The sequence below is a fragment of the Sus scrofa genome, chromosome X, assembly GCF_054392235.1.
Source record: "Sus scrofa isolate SSC_HxYL_T2T_F1_AM1 chromosome X, Sscrofa_HxYL_maternal_Yorkshire_Landrace_v2.0, whole genome shotgun sequence".
Classification (NCBI taxonomy): domain Eukaryota; kingdom Metazoa; phylum Chordata; class Mammalia; order Artiodactyla; family Suidae; genus Sus; species Sus scrofa.
Genome location: NC_139401.1, coordinates 134,622,931 through 134,639,248, shown reverse-complemented (window position 1 = coordinate 134,639,248; position 16,318 = coordinate 134,622,931). Strand labels below are relative to the sequence as shown.

General features: G+C 65.8%; 1 protein-coding gene and 2 long non-coding RNA genes across 7 annotated transcripts; 1 reads left to right on the top strand and 2 right to left on the bottom strand.

Moving 5' to 3' along the window:
• On the bottom strand, nucleotides 1-9,408 carry DUSP9 (dual specificity phosphatase 9). Of its 5 annotated transcripts, none has more exons than XM_085007428.1 (5): nucleotides 9,229-9,408; nucleotides 3,776-4,183; nucleotides 1,516-1,965; nucleotides 1,052-1,368; nucleotides 1-974 (listed from the first exon to the last, which is right to left on the bottom strand). In XM_085007428.1, exons 2-5 carry the CDS (start codon nucleotides 4,146-4,148, stop codon nucleotides 768-770), a joined length of 1,347 nt encoding a protein of 448 aa, XP_084863554.1. In that variant the 5' UTR covers nucleotides 4,149-4,183; nucleotides 9,229-9,408; the 3' UTR covers nucleotides 1-767. The 5 variants fall into 5 exon arrangements, with proteins under 5 accessions (XP_084863554.1, XP_084863553.1, XP_020935330.1 ...); XM_085007427.1 differs by lacking the exon at nucleotides 9,229-9,408 and adding an exon at nucleotides 4,736-4,908; XM_021079671.2 differs by having other exon boundaries at nucleotides 784-1,368; nucleotides 9,229-9,364.
• On the top strand, nucleotides 8,411-15,503 carry LOC146394830 (uncharacterized). Its single transcript, XR_014835180.1, has 2 exons — nucleotides 8,411-8,895; nucleotides 10,963-15,503. It is a non-coding gene; the product is annotated as an uncharacterized LOC146394830 (long non-coding RNA).
• On the bottom strand, nucleotides 9,653-14,543 carry LOC146394831 (uncharacterized). The gene is made up of 4 exons (XR_014835181.1): nucleotides 14,408-14,543; nucleotides 13,645-14,319; nucleotides 12,544-12,803; nucleotides 9,653-10,301 (listed from the first exon to the last, which is right to left on the bottom strand). It is a non-coding gene; the product is annotated as an uncharacterized LOC146394831 (long non-coding RNA).
• Nucleotides 15,504-16,318: the final 815 nt, after the last annotated feature.

Below are 16,318 nucleotides of genomic sequence, written 5' to 3'. Positions count from 1 at the left end.
TTCAGGATCTTACAGAGACCATTTATTTAGGAACAATTAGAGCAACCGGGGTGTGGGTTCCCAAGGGTGACACGGCTCTGCTGAAGGGACTGCTGGCCCTGGGCTGGGTCCGTGAACAGGCTAGCATGCGTGTGTGTGTGTTCGCACACGTGCACACACACACACACACACGCCTGCACGCACACACCGCCCATGAGGGATGTGTGCCGCGATGAATGACCATGTGTGTGCACCGCTTTGGGCCCCTTCCCCGCCCCCCAAAGCGACCACGGCTGTGGAACCCACAGCAGCAAAATCTAGGCCTTTTACTCCCCTCCCCCACCCCAGCTCTCGCTTTGAGACCCCATCTCCTCTGGCGGCAGTTTGACCACCCTCAGTCACAAAGAGCCCCAGTGATCCTGTCAAGACATCTGGGGGAAGAGGAAAAAAAGCATCTTTTCAAATGTCAAGTGGATAAACAGTCAGGGCGCCAGATGTGCGGCCGGGAACCCGCCCAGCGGCTCCCGGGCCGGCGCCCTCCCCACTAGCACTGCCCAGCAAGGAGCCACCCAGAAAGGGGCTGTCCCCGCGGCCGCTGGGCGGCCCCTGCGCCCAGAGGCCCAAGGTCTCCGGCTGTGCTGCTGGTGGTGGGGCACCCACCCCTCCCCGTAAGCGGGCCTCTGGGAGCAGGGACGGGAGTGGGAGCAGGTCCCTGCGGCACAGGAGGGGGCCGGAACCGGCACCCACGCCCTTCCCGAAGGAGGAGACCACAAAGAGAAAAGTAACAGTCACAGAAGAGGCAGGTTCCGGAGCGGGGTTCCGCCCAAAAGCGGCGCGGGTCGGGCCGGTGGCCCCAGGCCCGGCGCATAGGCACGTTTAATAGGGTGTTTCTCTCCCCACGACCAGCCTTGAGGGGCTCCCGCTCCTGCCTTGTCCCACGGCCCCCGCATGAGGTATTGCGCTCCCCCCACCCCCACCCCCCCAGGCGGCGCCCCCTCCTGCCCCCTCCCCAGCGCGCGGGTGGCTCGGAGCCCCCGCTGGGGGGGCGGCCCGGGGGGGCGCCCTAGGTGGCGTCCAGCTCGAAGACGCCGTCGCTGGTAGGGGTGGTGAAGAAGGAGGGCGGGTCGGACGCCGCCGACTCCTGCCCCCCGCTGCCCCGCGCCCGGGCGCGCCGCTCCTCCAGCCGCAGGCTGCGCTCGAAGTCCAGCAGCTGCCCCATGAAGTTGAAGTTGGGCGAGATGTTGGACTTCTTGCGCTTGACCAGGTCGTAGGCGTCGTTGAGTGAGAGGTGGAGCTTCTGCATGAGGTAGGCCACGGTGACGGTGACGGAGCGGCTGACGCCCGCCAGGCAGTGAACAAGCACCCCGCAGTTCTGGGACAAGGCCTCGTCTGGGGGGGGCGGGGGGGGGGCAGAGCGCGGCCGTGAGGCGCGGGCGCGGGCGGCCTCCCGGAGGGCCCCTCGAGGCCGTCGGGGGCCCGAGGGCGGAGGAGCCCCGAGAGCGAGGGCCAGAGGGAAGGCGCGGGCGGGGGACTCACCGATGAAGGCGATGGCCTCAGGAAAGAACTGGGACAGGTTCTGGCTCCAGTGGTCCGAGATGGGGATCTGCTTGTAGTGAAAGTCACCATTCTTCTCGAAGAGGTTCGGGAGGTTGGGGGTGACGTTGAGGATGTAGCGGATGCCGAGCTTGGCCAAGCTCTCCACATTGGCTGAATCCCGGGCACTGCCCAGGTACAGGTTGGGCAGGATCTGGACGGGGAAGGACGGCAGCAGCCCTGCTGGGGGGGGCGTGGCGCCCTCCGAATCCAGGCCGCAGCTCATGGAGTCGCGGTCGGGCTCAGATTCCCCATCGGAGCAGTCGGAGCCCAGACACAGGCCACCCAGCCCCACCACGGGGCTGGGCACCGGGGCTGCACTGGGGCCCCCACGGCTGTTGAGGCTGGTCTCACACAGGTGAGGGCATTCGGCCTGGAATCTGCTGAAGCCACCTAGGAGGGGACAAGGGGAGGGTCCTATGGACCTGGCCTCCTGGGCAGCCAAGTGTTCTGGCTGAGGAGAGGAAAGCGAGCCCGGACCATCTCAGTGCCCCAAGGGGCTCGCAGCCGTCTCCAAAGAGAACCTGCAGGCCAGCGGCCTGACCTACCCTGCTGTCCCGGGTGGTGCGCTAGGGACAGCCCAGCCATGCTGGCTCAGGACCAGCGCCCACCGCCGCTGCAAGATGCCAGGCCCAGGCAGGGCACCCCAAGAGGCTATAACAACCCCGGGGGCCGAGCCAAGGCAGGCAGGAAGGCTCCATGGAGTTTAGATGTCCTGAGAGCCTTGGGGAGGACAGCAGCCATCAGTTAAAGAAGAGGAAACGGTCGGATGTGAGTTCTCTGCCTGGGTGTCTCCCGATCCAGCCTGACCAGGGAGCACTCGAGGGCAGAGACCAGGTGACAGCCATGTCTGTGCTGCCTCCAGGGATGAAGCTGGGGCCCCAAGAGGCAGAAGGCCTGGGAGAGTGTAGCACTCCGCCTGCATGGCCCCAAAGTCCCAAGAGGCGCACACCTCCACCTGCAAATAACTACGATTTCCTCGGGTGCGGGGGGGGGGGGGGGGGCTGGAAACGCAGTGTTTTCTGTATTTCTATATCCTGGTGCACTCAGAATGGAGCAAGTGACGACGGTTCAACGAACCTCCTTGGGGCGGGGCGGGGCGGGGGGGGCAGCTGGCTCTGCAGGTTCATGGGCATCCTGTTGCTACCCTGGATCTCTGGGGGTGTTTGGCTTGGCAAGGAGCCAGTGTGCCTGCATCAGCCCACCTCCCCTCCACCCCCAAGCCCTGCCAAGACTATAGGGGGGCCAGGTCTCTGCCTCTTCTTGCCTTCACTGCCTCTCTCCCTCTCTCCCCGCCTCTGCCCTCTCCAGACCCTTTGCAGAGTGGGATTTGTCCCAGCGCCTGCCTCCCTTGCCCATGGCTGAGCAGCTGGGGGAGGTGGGGATAGGGCTCGGAGCCCACACTGGGTCCTCTATTCCTTTTTTTTGGGGGGGGGTCTTTTTAGGGCCGCACCTGCAGCAAGTGGAGATTCCCAGGCCAGGGGTCCAATCGGAGCTGTAGCTGCCGGTCTACACCACAGCCCCAGCAACGCGGGATCCGTGCCGTGTGTGTGGCCTGCACCCCAGCTCACGGCAATGCCGGATCCTTAACCCACTGAGCGAGGCCAGGGATCGAACCCGCGTCCTCACGGATACTAGTTGGGTTTGTTACCGCTGAGCCACAACGGGAACTCCCTTTTATTTTCCTTTTTTTAAACCCACTGAGTGAGGCCAGGGGTTGAGCCCGCACCCTCATGGATATTATTCAGATTCTTAACCAGCTGAGCCACAAGGGGAACTCCTTTTTTTTTTTTTTCTTTTTTTCAGCTGCACCCGAGGCATATGGAATCCCGGGGCCAGGGAATCTGAGCAACAGCTGCAGCAATACCATATCCTTAGCCACTGTGACGGCTGGGGATGGATCCAGTGCCTCCACAGAGACAAGCCAGATTGTGAACCCACTGTGCCGCAGCGGGACCTCCGTGGATCCTCTATTCTGGAGGCCGGCCCGATTCGCCCCATCTTCCAGGCTCAGAAACGGGGGCTCCCAAGAGTGAAGGACTTCCCCAAGGTTACGGTCAGGGTCCCACCTCCACTTTAGACAAAATGAGGCCAGACTCGCCCAAGGTCAAAGGAATTATGAATGCCCTCAGAAGGCATAATGCTTCCCCTGGGCCAGGGTCCTCCCCAGGCTGGTGCCCGCCGGGCCACCACCCGCACCTACCCTGCAGGTAGTACGCCAGGTAGCCTTCCTCTCGCAGCTTCTGGAGCAGGGTCCCCAGCACTGACTCGGCCTCCCATTCCTCGGCTTCGGCCTCTGCCTCCCCGCGCCTGTGCCGGCCCCCGCCCTGGTCGTACAGGAGCACTGGGGCGGGCGGGGGCGGCTGCAGCGGGGGCCCGGGCAGCAGCGAGCGAACCGACAGGCTCCCCCGCCGCAGGCGGCGCAGGAGCAGCGCGGGCAAGGCCACGCTCAGCGCCCCGCCGATGCGCGCCGACTCGTACAGCTCCCGGCTGCGGCAGTCCAGGAGCAGCAGCCGCGGCCGCGGGGGCGACAGCTCCCGGCGCAGCCACAGGCAGGAGCGGCCCAGACCCTCCATGGGCTCCCGGCTCCCGGCAGATCGGGTCTCAGGAGCTGCAGAGAGAGGGAAGGAGCTCGACGTGAGCCCGTGTCCTTCGCGCCCGGCCGCGAAGGGCCGCGGGCCCAGGGGCCAAGACGTGAAGCCAACCCCGTGTCCCCAAAACGGGAGGCTGGGGTCCCCCGGGGACACCCTTCTACCGCCCAATCCTCCTCTGGCGCGCCCCTAGACAAATACCCGCGCTGCTCCTCGGTCCCGCAGAAGAGGGCAGCTGGGCGTCCAACGGCCCCTTCCAGAGCCAGAGCCAAGCGCCGTGTCCCGTCCTGGCTCCTCCTGGGGGGCCCAAGGCCACAGCCACCTTCCCCCACATCCCCTTTCCGCATCTCTCACTCCGCCTGCCCGCCGCGCCCGCACGCACTCTCTCCACTTTCTGGCTTCCAACTTTGGGGGCGGGTGTGAGCGCACGCTCGCCTGAGGGGGGCGAGGCCGAGAGCCCCCCGTGGCCAGGCAGCCTGGGGAACAGAGGTGGTGCCGAGGGGGGGGCTGGACCTCGGCTGGACCTCTCGGAGCTGCCTCCCCCAACCCGCAGGAAACAAAAGGAGAGAGACCTGGAGCGTGATCCGGCGGCGAGCGGCCGTGCATGGACGTCCCAGCCACGGCCACCGCAGGATGTGGGGCACTGGCCCCGGGCAGGGTGTCCTCGGGCCCGGCCACTGGGAAGAGGGCGGGCCGGCGGAGCAGGCGCGCACGTGGAGGCCGAGTCCACCACCGCCGGCACACTGGCCGCTTCCTGGCAGCAGGACCCAGCTTCCACCTTGGAAGCCGCTGCCTTTGGACGTGGAGTTGCCGTTTAGAGGGGCGGGGCGGCGGGGGCGGGCTCAGGGGGGCCAGCGAGCCAACGAGTGCCAGTGAAAGCAGTTGAGTGGGCCCTGCAAGTGGCGCGCTGAGCCGGGGCTTCCACCGAAGCGGGACAGGGCCAGGGCAGAGGCCAAGGGCAGGTCAGGGGCCCAGCAGGGGACCAGCTGCAGCTCCCCCGGCCGGCGCCAGTCAGGCCCCTGGAGGAAGGGGGAGGGGTAAGGACAAGGGCCCAGCGCCCCTGCCCCAGAGGCTGCCTCCAGCTCTACTCATCTGGGGGGACCCGGGACTATCCTGAGCCCTGACTGGCCTTGAGTGGCCCTGTCTACATAACAGGCTCATCAGAGCCACCACCTTGGGCTACCAGGGGAGGCCCCTGAAATCACGGAGGGGAGGAGGAAGCAGCACCCAAAACCCCTGCTGCTCAGGCCCACAGCTCTGCTCTTCCCGCGCTATGGATCCTGGCAGCCGCCCCAGCTTCTGGCTTTGCCTCCTTTCTCGGCAAGAGCCGCGTACTTTCGACTTCAATGTCTCCCGCCCCTGTGCTGTCCCCTCTCCCCCCTGCCCTGGCACAGGGCATCCTCACAGCTTCCAAGGCCCTTGCCCTACCTCCCGGCTGCCTCGCACCTCCTCGGCACCGTCCCGCGCAGCTTATCCACTCAGCGAAGGCCGGGGGGCCTCCAAGCCTTCCATGGACACAGGAGGATCAACAGACGGGACACACTGGCCCCTGCTCGCCCGGCACGCCCCAGCTAGCGGCTAGCGGGACAGGCCGGCAATAAACGGGGAGACCGAACAAGATAATACGGGGCATGATAAGGGCTGAGACAATGAAATAAGGTGGGGGAGCTTTCTGAAAAGTCTGGCTCTGTGTCCCTTCTCTGCTTAAAACCCATCTAAAGCAAATAGCAGGGCCGAAGGAAAATGTGCAGCAGATAAGATAAAGCTCATACAAGTTAATCAAAAGGTTAAGGCTCCAATAGATAAATGGCCAAGGGACCAGAAGAGACCGCGTGGGCGGGGAGATGGGACCCAGGGAGAGCACCGCAGGCGAGTGAATGACAAACACAGGCTAACACCTCCCACCTGCTACACTGGGAACGGGGTCTCAAAATGAGAACACCCAGTGCTGGCAAGGATGCTGTGAAATCGGCCTGCCACTCGATTGCTGGTTTCTAGAGGGTTCTCTGCTGGTATGGCCCTTTTGGAAATTAATCCGGTGACATGCATCCAAAGCTAAGAAGAAATGCCAGCCACACCCTCTGGCCACTTTGGGAAATCTACCCCAAAGAACTCAGTAAAAGAAGGCAGAGCGATGCACACAAGACCTGGAACTAGGGAGTGAAGTGTGCAAAGCCACTTTAGGAGGGCTCAGTCCAAACGCTCACTCCTCGCTGGGACCACAAAGTCCGATGAGACCACTTGGGAGGTAACGCAGGTTGCAGAGAGCCAGGGCGCCTCCGAGGGGCCTCTAGCGGCCCCCTGCCTCCCATCAGTCCCGGTGTCTGGGACCGCCTGCAGCCAGGCGCCTCAGGCAGCTGGGCTGTGCCCCTATTCCCTCCAGCCTCAGCCTCCCCCCCCCCACCTGCAGCCTGTCCCAATACTCTTCCTTCCTCACCCCTCCAGGCACCTTCCTGGGGCAGGCTTCTCTCTCCCTCCTCTGTGCTCCAGACCGCAGTGCCCAGGTGGGGGCACTTCCTTTCTCTTACATCCCAGCTCCCAGAGGCAGAGCTGGGCTGCCACCTGCCCACTGGCCTGCTGCAGCTGCGGGCAGGAGCCCAGGGGTGGGCAGGGGCTGAAGGCACCAAGGGGCCCGTCAGTGTGCCAGCCTAGGGCACCTGGCTCGGCAGTGCTGTGGGGAGTGGGGGTGGCAGCCCCCGCCAGGGCCCTCTCCAGGGGGCTTAGTGTGGTGGGAGAGAAGGGTCGTGGACCCCTGGAGAGCTGGGAGCTCCTGAGGTGCCCAAGCGTGCTTCCTGGAGAGGGCTCCCTGGGGGAGGTGACCAGAGCCAGGCTGGGAAGTTAGGAGGAGGAGGGAGGCCACTTCTGCAGTGGCGAGGGGAGGGGAAGCTAGGCTCCAAGGGAGCCCTCCCCCGCGCCTCGCTCCAGACCCCTGCTGGCCAGCCCTCCCGCGGGGACAGAGCGTTCAGGAGGGGGGATTCAATCTCGAAAGTGAGCGCTGGCTGCCCGGCGCCAGCAGCGCCCGCTGCGCCAGCAGCAGGACAAACTGGAACCTGTTGCCACCTCCGCACTGCAGGGCTGAGCGCAGCCAAGCCCCCCTCCCCCGACCCGCGCCCCGCCCGCACTCGGGCCCCCCGCAGCGCCCGCTCTGGGCGCCCGCCCCGCCCTGCACCCGCTCCCCGAGCGAGCGAGCGAGCGAGCGTGCCGGGCAGGGGGAGGCGGCGCCGCGCGCCTGAGCCTCGCCAGGCCCCCTCCGGCGGGCGGAGCCAGGCCGCGCGCTTCCCGTAGGGTGGGCGCTGCGCCCGCCGCCCCAGCTCCGGCCGAGCGCCCCCGGCCTCCGCCCGGCCCAGCCAGTGCCCCTTGGAGGCCGAGGAAACGCTGCTGCCGCCCACAGGCCTCGCGCGCGCCGCGTGCGCCTTCTGGTCCCCAGAGCCTCCGGAGAGCGGCGCCCCCCCCCCCCCCAAATACGCGGTTCCCGCCGGGCCGGGTGGCAGGATTTCGGCTGTCGCGGCCCGGTCACATGGCCAGGAGCACAACTCCCAGCGACAGCGTCCCTGCCAAATCCAGTGTCTTTTCCACCACATCCACTTTCCGCCGGGGATGGTTTTCTGCTTTTCTGGGTCGGTCTCCTCGCGGGCCTGGGAGGTCCTCCAAGGCAGGAGCGGGTGTGCGCCCGGCCCCCGGCCGGCCACAGCCCTCGTGAAGGGCCTGGCGCGCGGCGCTCACGGAAGAAATGCTCGTTAACAAAGAAGGCATGAATGAATGAAACCAATTGTTGCATGAGGGAGCCCAGGAGGGTGCTGCTCCTGCTTTTTCTCGCAGAGGGTCACAGACTCTCGCCCGCCTCGACACGCACAAGCACACGTGGGCACACGGCTCTCCCCCCACGGCACAGGCAGACAGGCACGCACACAGCGCTCTGACTCTTGTCCCCAGGAAACCCACCTACTACGTGTGCACCCAGCAATTGGGGCTCCTGTGGTCTCATCTGGGCCACCTCCATTTCCGTGCCTGCCTCTCCCTTCCTCTTCCTCACCCCCCACCCCGACATCTAAGTAGGGTACCTTGCACCCAAGTGCCTTCCTTAGCTCTTAGGGAAGAGGCCAAGCCCGTCCCTGGGGAGACTCAGAGTCTGTTTAGGGAGGCACCTGGGGGGGGGGGAGGCTCAGGATGGTGAGCTGCTGCTGCTCAAGGCCAGCCAGAGGCACCTGGCAGAGATGCCACCAAATGCTGCAGCCTCTGGAGCCCTCCTGCCAGGTGTTGGGGGGGCTGGGAGGGCCTCGGGGATGTGCTGGGGGATGCTGAGGGCTCTTTGCCATGGGGGCGGGGCAGGGTGCTGAAGAGCTTGAGTCCAGCAGGTGTGCATACATGTTGGGGTGTATGGGAGCGCGTGCTGGGGATGCTAGAGGTGTGTGCCTAGGAGTGGGGGGTGTTGGCCTCTGGTGTGGAGGTTCGTGGTGGGGCTTCGTTCAGGGGTGGGTGGATTGCAGTGTCTCTGGGCTGGGAACGTGGGTGGGGTGTCTGTAACGAGCATATGGGGAGTTGGAGATGGAGCGGGCACGGCGAGGGGAGCTATGTTAGCGCCGTTATCGCAGGGATGTGCTGGGCGTGTGTGTATGTGTGTGTGTGTGTGTGTGTGTGTGTGAACGCGCGCGCGCTCGCGCGCCTGGGTGTGTACCGAGGCGTGGCAGCGTCTGGGATGGGTGCTGGCCCGAGTTGAGGACAGTAGTGGATGGTGAGTTAGCCGCTGCTGGCGTGTGCGCTGCAGGGACCTGGGTCTGTGGTGCACGGTTTGTGCACGCGCCTGTAAGTGTCAAGGGGTGTGCGTGGCCATGGACACGGGAGGCGCACGGGCGGGATGCAGAGGGTGTGCGGTGGTAGGACCGAGTGGGTCTCGTAGGGACGCGTGCCCGGGTCGCACAGGGGCGCGTGCGGTCGGCCCCGTGGGGCGGGCGTTGGCAAGACTTTGGGGGTGCAGGGCGGAGGAGCGCACGTCGGGGGGCGGCCAGGCAGGGTGGGGGTGGGGTGGGTGCCCGGGCGCCGCGTGCTCCCGCTCACCTCCGCTCACCTCCGTTCCGCTCGGCTTCCTGCGCCGGCTCCTAGCGTCGCGGCCGGGAAGTTTCCGAAGCCCGGGCGGCGGGAAGCGCCACCGCCGCTGCCGCCCAGCGCCACCGGAGCCTCGGGCGGCGGCCTCGCCTGGAGCCGAGGGGCCGCCGCCGCCGCCGCTGCGGAGGGAAACTCCAAATCCCGCCTCCGCCGCCGCCTCCTCCCCTCCCGTCGCCGTCTTCTCCGCCCCCTGCCCAGGAGGGGCATGTCGCCGGCGGCGCGCGGGGAGGGAGTGGGGAGGGGCCGCGGCCTGCCCGGCGTCTCCCTCCACCGCCCCCGCCCGCCTTCCTCCCACCTGCCAGCTTTGCCCGCTCGGCCCGCCGCGGCCCCTCTCTGGGATGACCCCCGCCGCCCCCGACCCCGATGGCCCCGCCGCGTAGCCCCCCTCCCCGGAACTTGGGGCGCAGGAGTGGGGAGGAGGCCCTGACCTAGGTTGGCCCTGGCTGGGAGAGGGGTGCACCTAAGAGTCTAGCGCAAGAGAGACGGGGAGCGGCCCATCGAGGACCAGGCACAGCCGGGCTCCCAGAGCCACCGCCCGCTGCCACAGGGGCGAGGGCGAAGGTCCAGCTGACAGCACTGCAAGTGCCCCGAGCCAGCGGGTCCCCTGTGCCGACTTCTCCCACTCTCGCCTATCAGATCCTGGCTAGGAGTAATAGCATTTGGGCCTCAGTGCCTGGAAGGGGCGGAGCCAGGACGTTGGGGGTGGGGCTGGGAGGGGGGTGTTGGCTTTCCCCTGCGTGGACGGCCGTGGGCATCCCCACCGAGGACCTCTTTTTGTCCCTATCCCCCTCTGGGAGTCCGGCGAGACTGTCGCCATGCTCTAACCAGGGAAACCGAGGCAGTGCTTTTCTGGTGGTCACACAACAGCGTAGTGACAAAGGCGGAGTGGGCTCAGGGCTGGGCCCACGTGGAGGAGGAGGCAGGCAGTGCGGGGATGCCAGCCGCTCCTCGCTCCTCGGATGAGGGGCAGCCAAGGGAGGCCTGGCCGCCTGGCTGGTGTCTGCGGCAGCCTTGAATTCCCCTGAGTCATCACCCCTGGAAAGAGAGGAGAGGGCAGCTCTGTTTCCCCAGGCGTGCTGCGCTGTTGGTCCAATCCCGGGCGTGGGAGCCCCGCGGGGCGAGGCCCTGCCGCCACCAGCCCGGCATGCCCACCCTGCCCTCTGCCCCCTTCCGGCCTCAGCAGATGCGCGCCTTTACAACCCTCTCCCTGCTCAAACCCCTGGGCCTTTCTGGGCTGCACCCACCTCCCGGCAGGTGCATCCGACGGGCAGGCCCAAGGTGCCCTGGGCAGGGCCAAGCTTTCACCTCCCCTTCGGCATCAGAGCCCCAGGGTCCAAAACGCCACCACACGGGCGAGCAAAGGAAACTGTGTGGGTCCTGCCCCTTGACTCCCTGCTTCTCGGACAGTCTACACGGCTCGCTGTCCTGGAGTCAGGGGGCCTCTGCTAAGAAAGCAACATGCCCTAAAAGCTGTGCGGCTCGGCAGTAGGGCCATTTATCTGTCCAAACGTGAAAGTACACGGAAACCAAAAGAAGATGGGGCTGGCCCCCCCAGGGAGCCTCCCATTTGAGGGAGACATATGGCAGCCACGTCCAGGGCCCTGGGCACTCAGCTGCCCGCCCTGCAAAGGCTCCGTGAGCTGACTCACAGAGGAGTGTCTGGAAAGGTTGGATAACCCCCCATCCTGCGCTTTAGTGACTCAGGGCCCAACGGCTGGAGGAGGAACATTTGGATTGAAAGATGCGGCCCCCACCCCCGCGAAGCTCCTACCCCAGCCCTCCCACAGCGCCTCCGCTCTCCAGGCAACAAGTCGCCCCCGGCGCTGGAAGAGGAGAAAACCACCCAAACGCCAGGCCAGTCTCAGGAGCTCTGAAGGCGCAGGCCCGCTCCGCCTCCGGAAATGGGGCCGCCCTCCCACCCCCGGGGGCTCGTCTTGGCTCGCCAGGCTTGGCCTGCGCCCTGTCGAGGAATAACATGGAGAACCTTCTCGAAGAGAACTTGAGGGAGAGGCCAACTGTGTTGGAATCGAGGTGGTTCTGAAGGCACAGCTGGGCCTCTGTCCCCGAAGCAGCCGAGCCCACGCGCTCAGGTTCTGTCTGCCCCTCGGACTGCAGTGACCAGGCATCTCCAACCCTCTCCTCCGTGGCCCTGTCCCCTCTCCCACCAGAACCCCCTGCCCCCAGGCACTTGGCAGGGCAGAAAGCTCGGAGGCGCGAGGGGTGCCAGGGTGGACCTTTTTCAGGTCCCTATCCCGGGTCCCCTTATGGGCAGTGGGAGCTTTTGAGGAGGGGCCCATGCCACTCGGTGCTTGCGTGGTGACCCGGCTCTCCTCTGGACTGCCAGCCTTTGGGTGCGCGTGCACGCGGTGGCTCCATTTCTGGGCAACCATGCGGTCCCATCGAGAGAACAATATCTGCCGCTGAAGCCATTTGCTCACATGACAACCGCCCCCCCCCGCCCCCCCGCGCGCCTCGGCCCCTCCACCGGGAACAGGCGTCGCTCGGCCCCTCCCCCACCCGAGGCGCTGAAGCCGCATCTTCTAGATGCATCGCCTCTCGCTACCAGTTGCCAGGCCTTCGGGGGCACATTTCAGACCCTGTTCCGGAGAACCCCACCTGCCTGCGGCGGCCCCTGGCAGGACCATGTCTGCGCGTTTTCAGCCAAATGGCCCCGTGGGTGCTCTCGGATGGGCACTGGCAGCCCAGGTGAAAGGGTGAGGGGGGCCGGGCGGGAACAGGAGGGAGCTGCGAGGAGGGGGTGGCCGAGCGCCAGCCTGCGTGAAGCCATTGATTTCCGAGGGGCCAGGACCTCGGGAGCCATTCACACCCCCACTCTGGGTGGGCTCCGGTTCAGGTTCCATAATCTGGTTATCAACCCCCTCCGGCCAGCGGCCCGGGCTCCCTCTCCTTGTCTCATCCTCCCGAGAAGCAGCGCGCGTGTCTGATAGAATCCTTTTACCAGGAGCGCGCCAGACAACTACGCCCGTTGTCTGGACAGGCAAAGGGAGGCGAGAGGGAAGGGGAGGAGAGAGAGGGCTGAGGGGGGCCAGGGGAGAGGGAAGCCCCCCAGGGAGGAAAAACAGGCCAGGAGATCGGGCTGCCTGTGCCCAGGCGGGCCGGGTCAGGGCTGCACCTCTCCTCTGGCACTGGGGCTTTCTGCCCTCTGGTCCGGGCAGGGGGCGTCTGCGCAGGCCCAGCTCTGGGCCGTTCAGTGACTGGGATGAGGGAAGGCAGGAGGGAGCCAGGACCCGGGGCAGTGACTTGCCCATGGCCCTACCATGTTGCTGGTGCAGCTGCAGCCAGGAGCCGGGGCAGCAGAGCAGGTGCTGTGGGTGGGCGCTTCGGGCCCAGGCCTCAGGAGGGTCAGCGCTGGGCCAGCTCCCAAAGCCACTTGGCCACGGGGAGGGAAACGCGGGTGGGGCCCAGCCGTGTCAAGTCACGCGGCCAGCTTGCCGCCCTTTGAAGTACTAGGGTCGTCGAAGTTTCCAGCTCACAGATCGCAAAGTTTGGGAGCCGGCCATCCTTGCTTGCAGGACCCTTGAAGAATGAGAGCGGTGGCTCTGGGTCACCGAGCCTTTCACATGAAGAAAGCGAGGCCCAAAGAGGTGAGGCCAAGGACCCCGGCCAGGCTGAAGCCTCCACAGAGGGCACTGCCTCTGCTGCCCGGGCTCGGGTCTGGTCGGGGTCATTCTCTCTTGAGGGCTGGGGACAGCAGGAGGGGGGCCAGCGGTCCAGCCAGAGCAAGGAAGGATGACACCCTGGTTGCGGAGGGGCCTGGAGGGCGGTCCGCACGGTCCTTCTATTCTGTCGCCATCCAGGGAGTCACCCCTGTCCTCCCCTTCCCCAGCCCTTGCTGTCCTCTCCCCACTTTCCTGCAGGATATTTCTGCCAACTCTGTGGGGAGTTTTCCCATCTAAATTTAGAGAGTAGCTATTACCCCGCAGTACCTGCTTCCCGCAGAGCGGAGAGCAGCCCCGGGGGGCGGGAGGCAGCGAGAAGACGGAGCGGGGGCTGGACCCAGTGGTGGGGGAGCAAAAGGATCCATCTCCTTCTTTAAAAAATTTTTTTAAAATTTTTTTGGTCTTTTTAGGGCCGCACCTGCGGCATAGGGAGGTTCCTAGGCTAGGGGTCAAATCGGAGCCGCAGCCGCCGGCCTACACCACAGCCGCAGCCACGCCAGATCCTTAGCCCAGTGAGCGAGGCCAGGGATCGAACCTGAGTCCTCATGGATTCTCATCAGATTCGTTTCCACTGAGCCACAACAGGAACTCTAGATCAGTCTCCTTCTGCACCAGGAGGCGAGAACCAGCGAGGCACCCCCCACCCCCGCTGCCCCAGGGGCACCTTGGTCAGGAAGGGGCCAGCCAAAGTCCCTCACCTGAAGCTGGTGTCTCCACAGCAGGCCGTGAGGGGTCCGTGAGTTCCTGGCAAGGGTCCTCACTGCCCTGCCTGCGGATGACATGGTAACAGTCCTCAGAGGCGTCTGCCCCCGTCACCGTGTGCCTGGGCAGTGTGGCGGAGCCTGGCTTGGTACCCAGCAGGTGAGCCATCAGCACCTGCCAGCCAGCTTCCCCTCCCCTTCCCTCACCAGCGCCATTTCATCATCACAGAGAGAAAAGGCAGGGCCCGTGGGGGCCCCGGAGGGTCTTGGCTCAGCCTGAGCCACTCCGGGGTCCTGTTTGTCTCTGCTGTCACCCAGCTGGAGCAGGGGCCGGAGACTGGCTTTTTCTAGCAGTGCCAGCCTCTCTTCGCTGCACCCTCACTCTGGGGACATCCGTTGGGGCTGGCATGGCCGGGATCCGTGAGCGTAACGCAGAGCCCAAGTTGTCAACCTGCAAGGCTTGGCTCTTGGCACCTGCCACTGGAGACCTGGCCAGAGGCTCAGGGACTGGGACCTCAGCCTCCTCACGGCACCCCTGGCCTGAGCGGCCTGTTCTCCGCAGCCGTGGACGAATCTTCCGAATCATCCGTCACCAAGGCCCACGTGCAGACTTCCTGTGATGGAAGTGACGTTCTCATTCTTGGCGTGATAGGGGTCAGAAGAGTGCAGAAGCTGTCTTCGGGAAGGGGCACGTGGGGTGTTAGCAGAGCCGTCTCCTCAGCCGTGCCCCCCCCCGCCCCGCCGCCGTGGCTCCTGTCACCTTGTCCTCTCCCCACGCCGCCAGGCCTTGTCCTTCAGCACCGGCCTGGCCTCCGCTGTCACAGTCCTTCCTTCACGTTCCTGCCTTTGGAGAGCAGACACCTCCGAGCACGCTGCCACCGCCACCTCCCGGAGCCCCCACCACCTCATCCGCCTTTTTGTCAAACTCCAGGGCCTTCGAGGCTCTTCCCCTTGGCCACCCCGCCCCTCACTCCCTGCTTTTGGGTCCACTCCTGGGGCCTTGGGGCTGGGCTCCCGGCCTCTGGCCCCCCTCGAGACGGCCCATTCGAACCCCTGCTTCCCAGTGTGTCTCTGGTGACCCTGGGCCCACCTCCACATGGGACCTGCCTGCCCATGACCCTCAGCAGCCACTCCTCAGCTCCATCCATCTCCCTCCGCGTGGCTGCCTGGGCCGCACCCATTCCCAAGCACCTTCCGGCCAGTCAGGTGACAGCTCCTGGACTTCCTGCCCTTCCTGGGTCAGAGCCACTGGCGGCTGTGGTCCCAGCGCCCTGGCGTCCAGGCTCAGAAGAGGTGGGGTCTTCTTCGGTCCTGAGTCGGCCCGGGCTCCCATCCCCCAGCCACTGCCCAGATGCCGCCTGCCCAGATGGCCTCTTGTCTCGAGTGTCCTCAACTCTGGGCCCGTTCTGCCACCTGCCACCTGTCACCTGGATGACCCACAGGGGACTCGCCGTCTCTGTCCTCCTCCCACCATCCCCGTCCGGCGTTGCCTGAAGAGCTTGTAGCTGTTGCCCTCCTGTCCCTGGTCTGGCCCTGCCCTCTGTGCACTGAACACAGCCTCTGCCACCTCGCCCACATGGTGGACCATCGTCCCAAAGCAGAGGCTCGCAGGCACGCCTCCTCCCCTCGGCACGCGCAATGGCCCCGAGTAGCCTCGAGGACAGAGTCCAAGCACTTTGGCCGGCTCGTGCAGTCCCGTGTGACCGGCTCCTGCCGCCCCCTCTCTGCCCCGGGGAACCCCACCTCATTACTGGTAGTTGCTGGCATACACCTGCTGTCTTGTGCCCCTTTGCTTTTTTCAAAATAAACTAACACTCTGAGGCTCCAGGCACACGCAAGTTTTGTGGGGCTGCCCTTAAGCCTGTTGCGGGCTGCTCTGCCCTCGGTTCATGTCAGGCTGGGTGCCAAATACATCCCTGCCTCCCGCCGTTCCCCTGGGTCTTCACCTGCCTCACCACCCCCGCTCCTTACTGGGACCACCGCTTTCACTTGACAGAACATTTGGAGGAGAAGGGCCACTTGTGTTGGTGTCTGTCCCCAATGCTGACACCCAGCCTGAGAGGGAAACTCAAGTAACGTGTGTGGACCCCGGAGCCAAAGAATCCAAGACCTTGGCTAGAAATGCCAGTCATTCAATGGGCTCCCCAGACCCTCCCGATGAAGAGGCAGAAAAACACAGCTGGCAACCAAGGCAGAGGCAGGGGATGCGGGCAGCCCTGGCAGCATCTCCATCCCGGCCGCGCGGGACCGCAGGGCCCCGGGCTTTGGTCTTCAGGCTGATGCGTGCGGTCCCGTCTCGGGCTGGCCCCGAGGGAAGGTGGACGCCACGGTCATCTCTTCCCAAGGGGCCTGGGAGCGCCGGCCGGGCACGCACGCCGTCCCCGCACGCCCGCGTCCTGACACAAACCCTGCACTGGCGTCGAGGCCCGTGGAGCGGTGCTGGGCTCCCCGCCCAACCTCTGTCCCCACGATCGAAGGATCGCTGGCACAGGTCGTGATGGAGGCAGGGGCGCGAGCTCGCAAGAAGGGTCCCTCTCGGTGGAAGGACCAGCTCGACCCCCGGCGCCCTTGCGCACAGCGTGCACAGCGTGGGGAGGGGCCAGGGGCCCGCTTCCCTGCTCCGTTCCTCCGGGCCGCAACCTGCCACGCCAGGCCTGGGGGACCGTCCCTG

Excerpts from the sequence above, each read along its gene's own strand:
- DUSP9 (XM_085007427.1), bottom strand. The coding sequence starts at position 4,769 with ATGCACGGCCGCTCGCCGCCGGATCACGCTCCAG. Across the intron at positions 4,184-4,735 it reads GCCGCCGGATCACGCTCCAG|CTCCTGAGACCCGATCTGCC; the intron begins GTCTCTCTCCTT and ends CTCTCTCTGCAG. Across the intron at positions 1,369-1,515 it reads TGAGGCCATCGCCTTCATCG|ACGAGGCCTTGTCCCAGAAC; the intron begins GTGAGTCCCCCG and ends CGCCCCCCCCAG.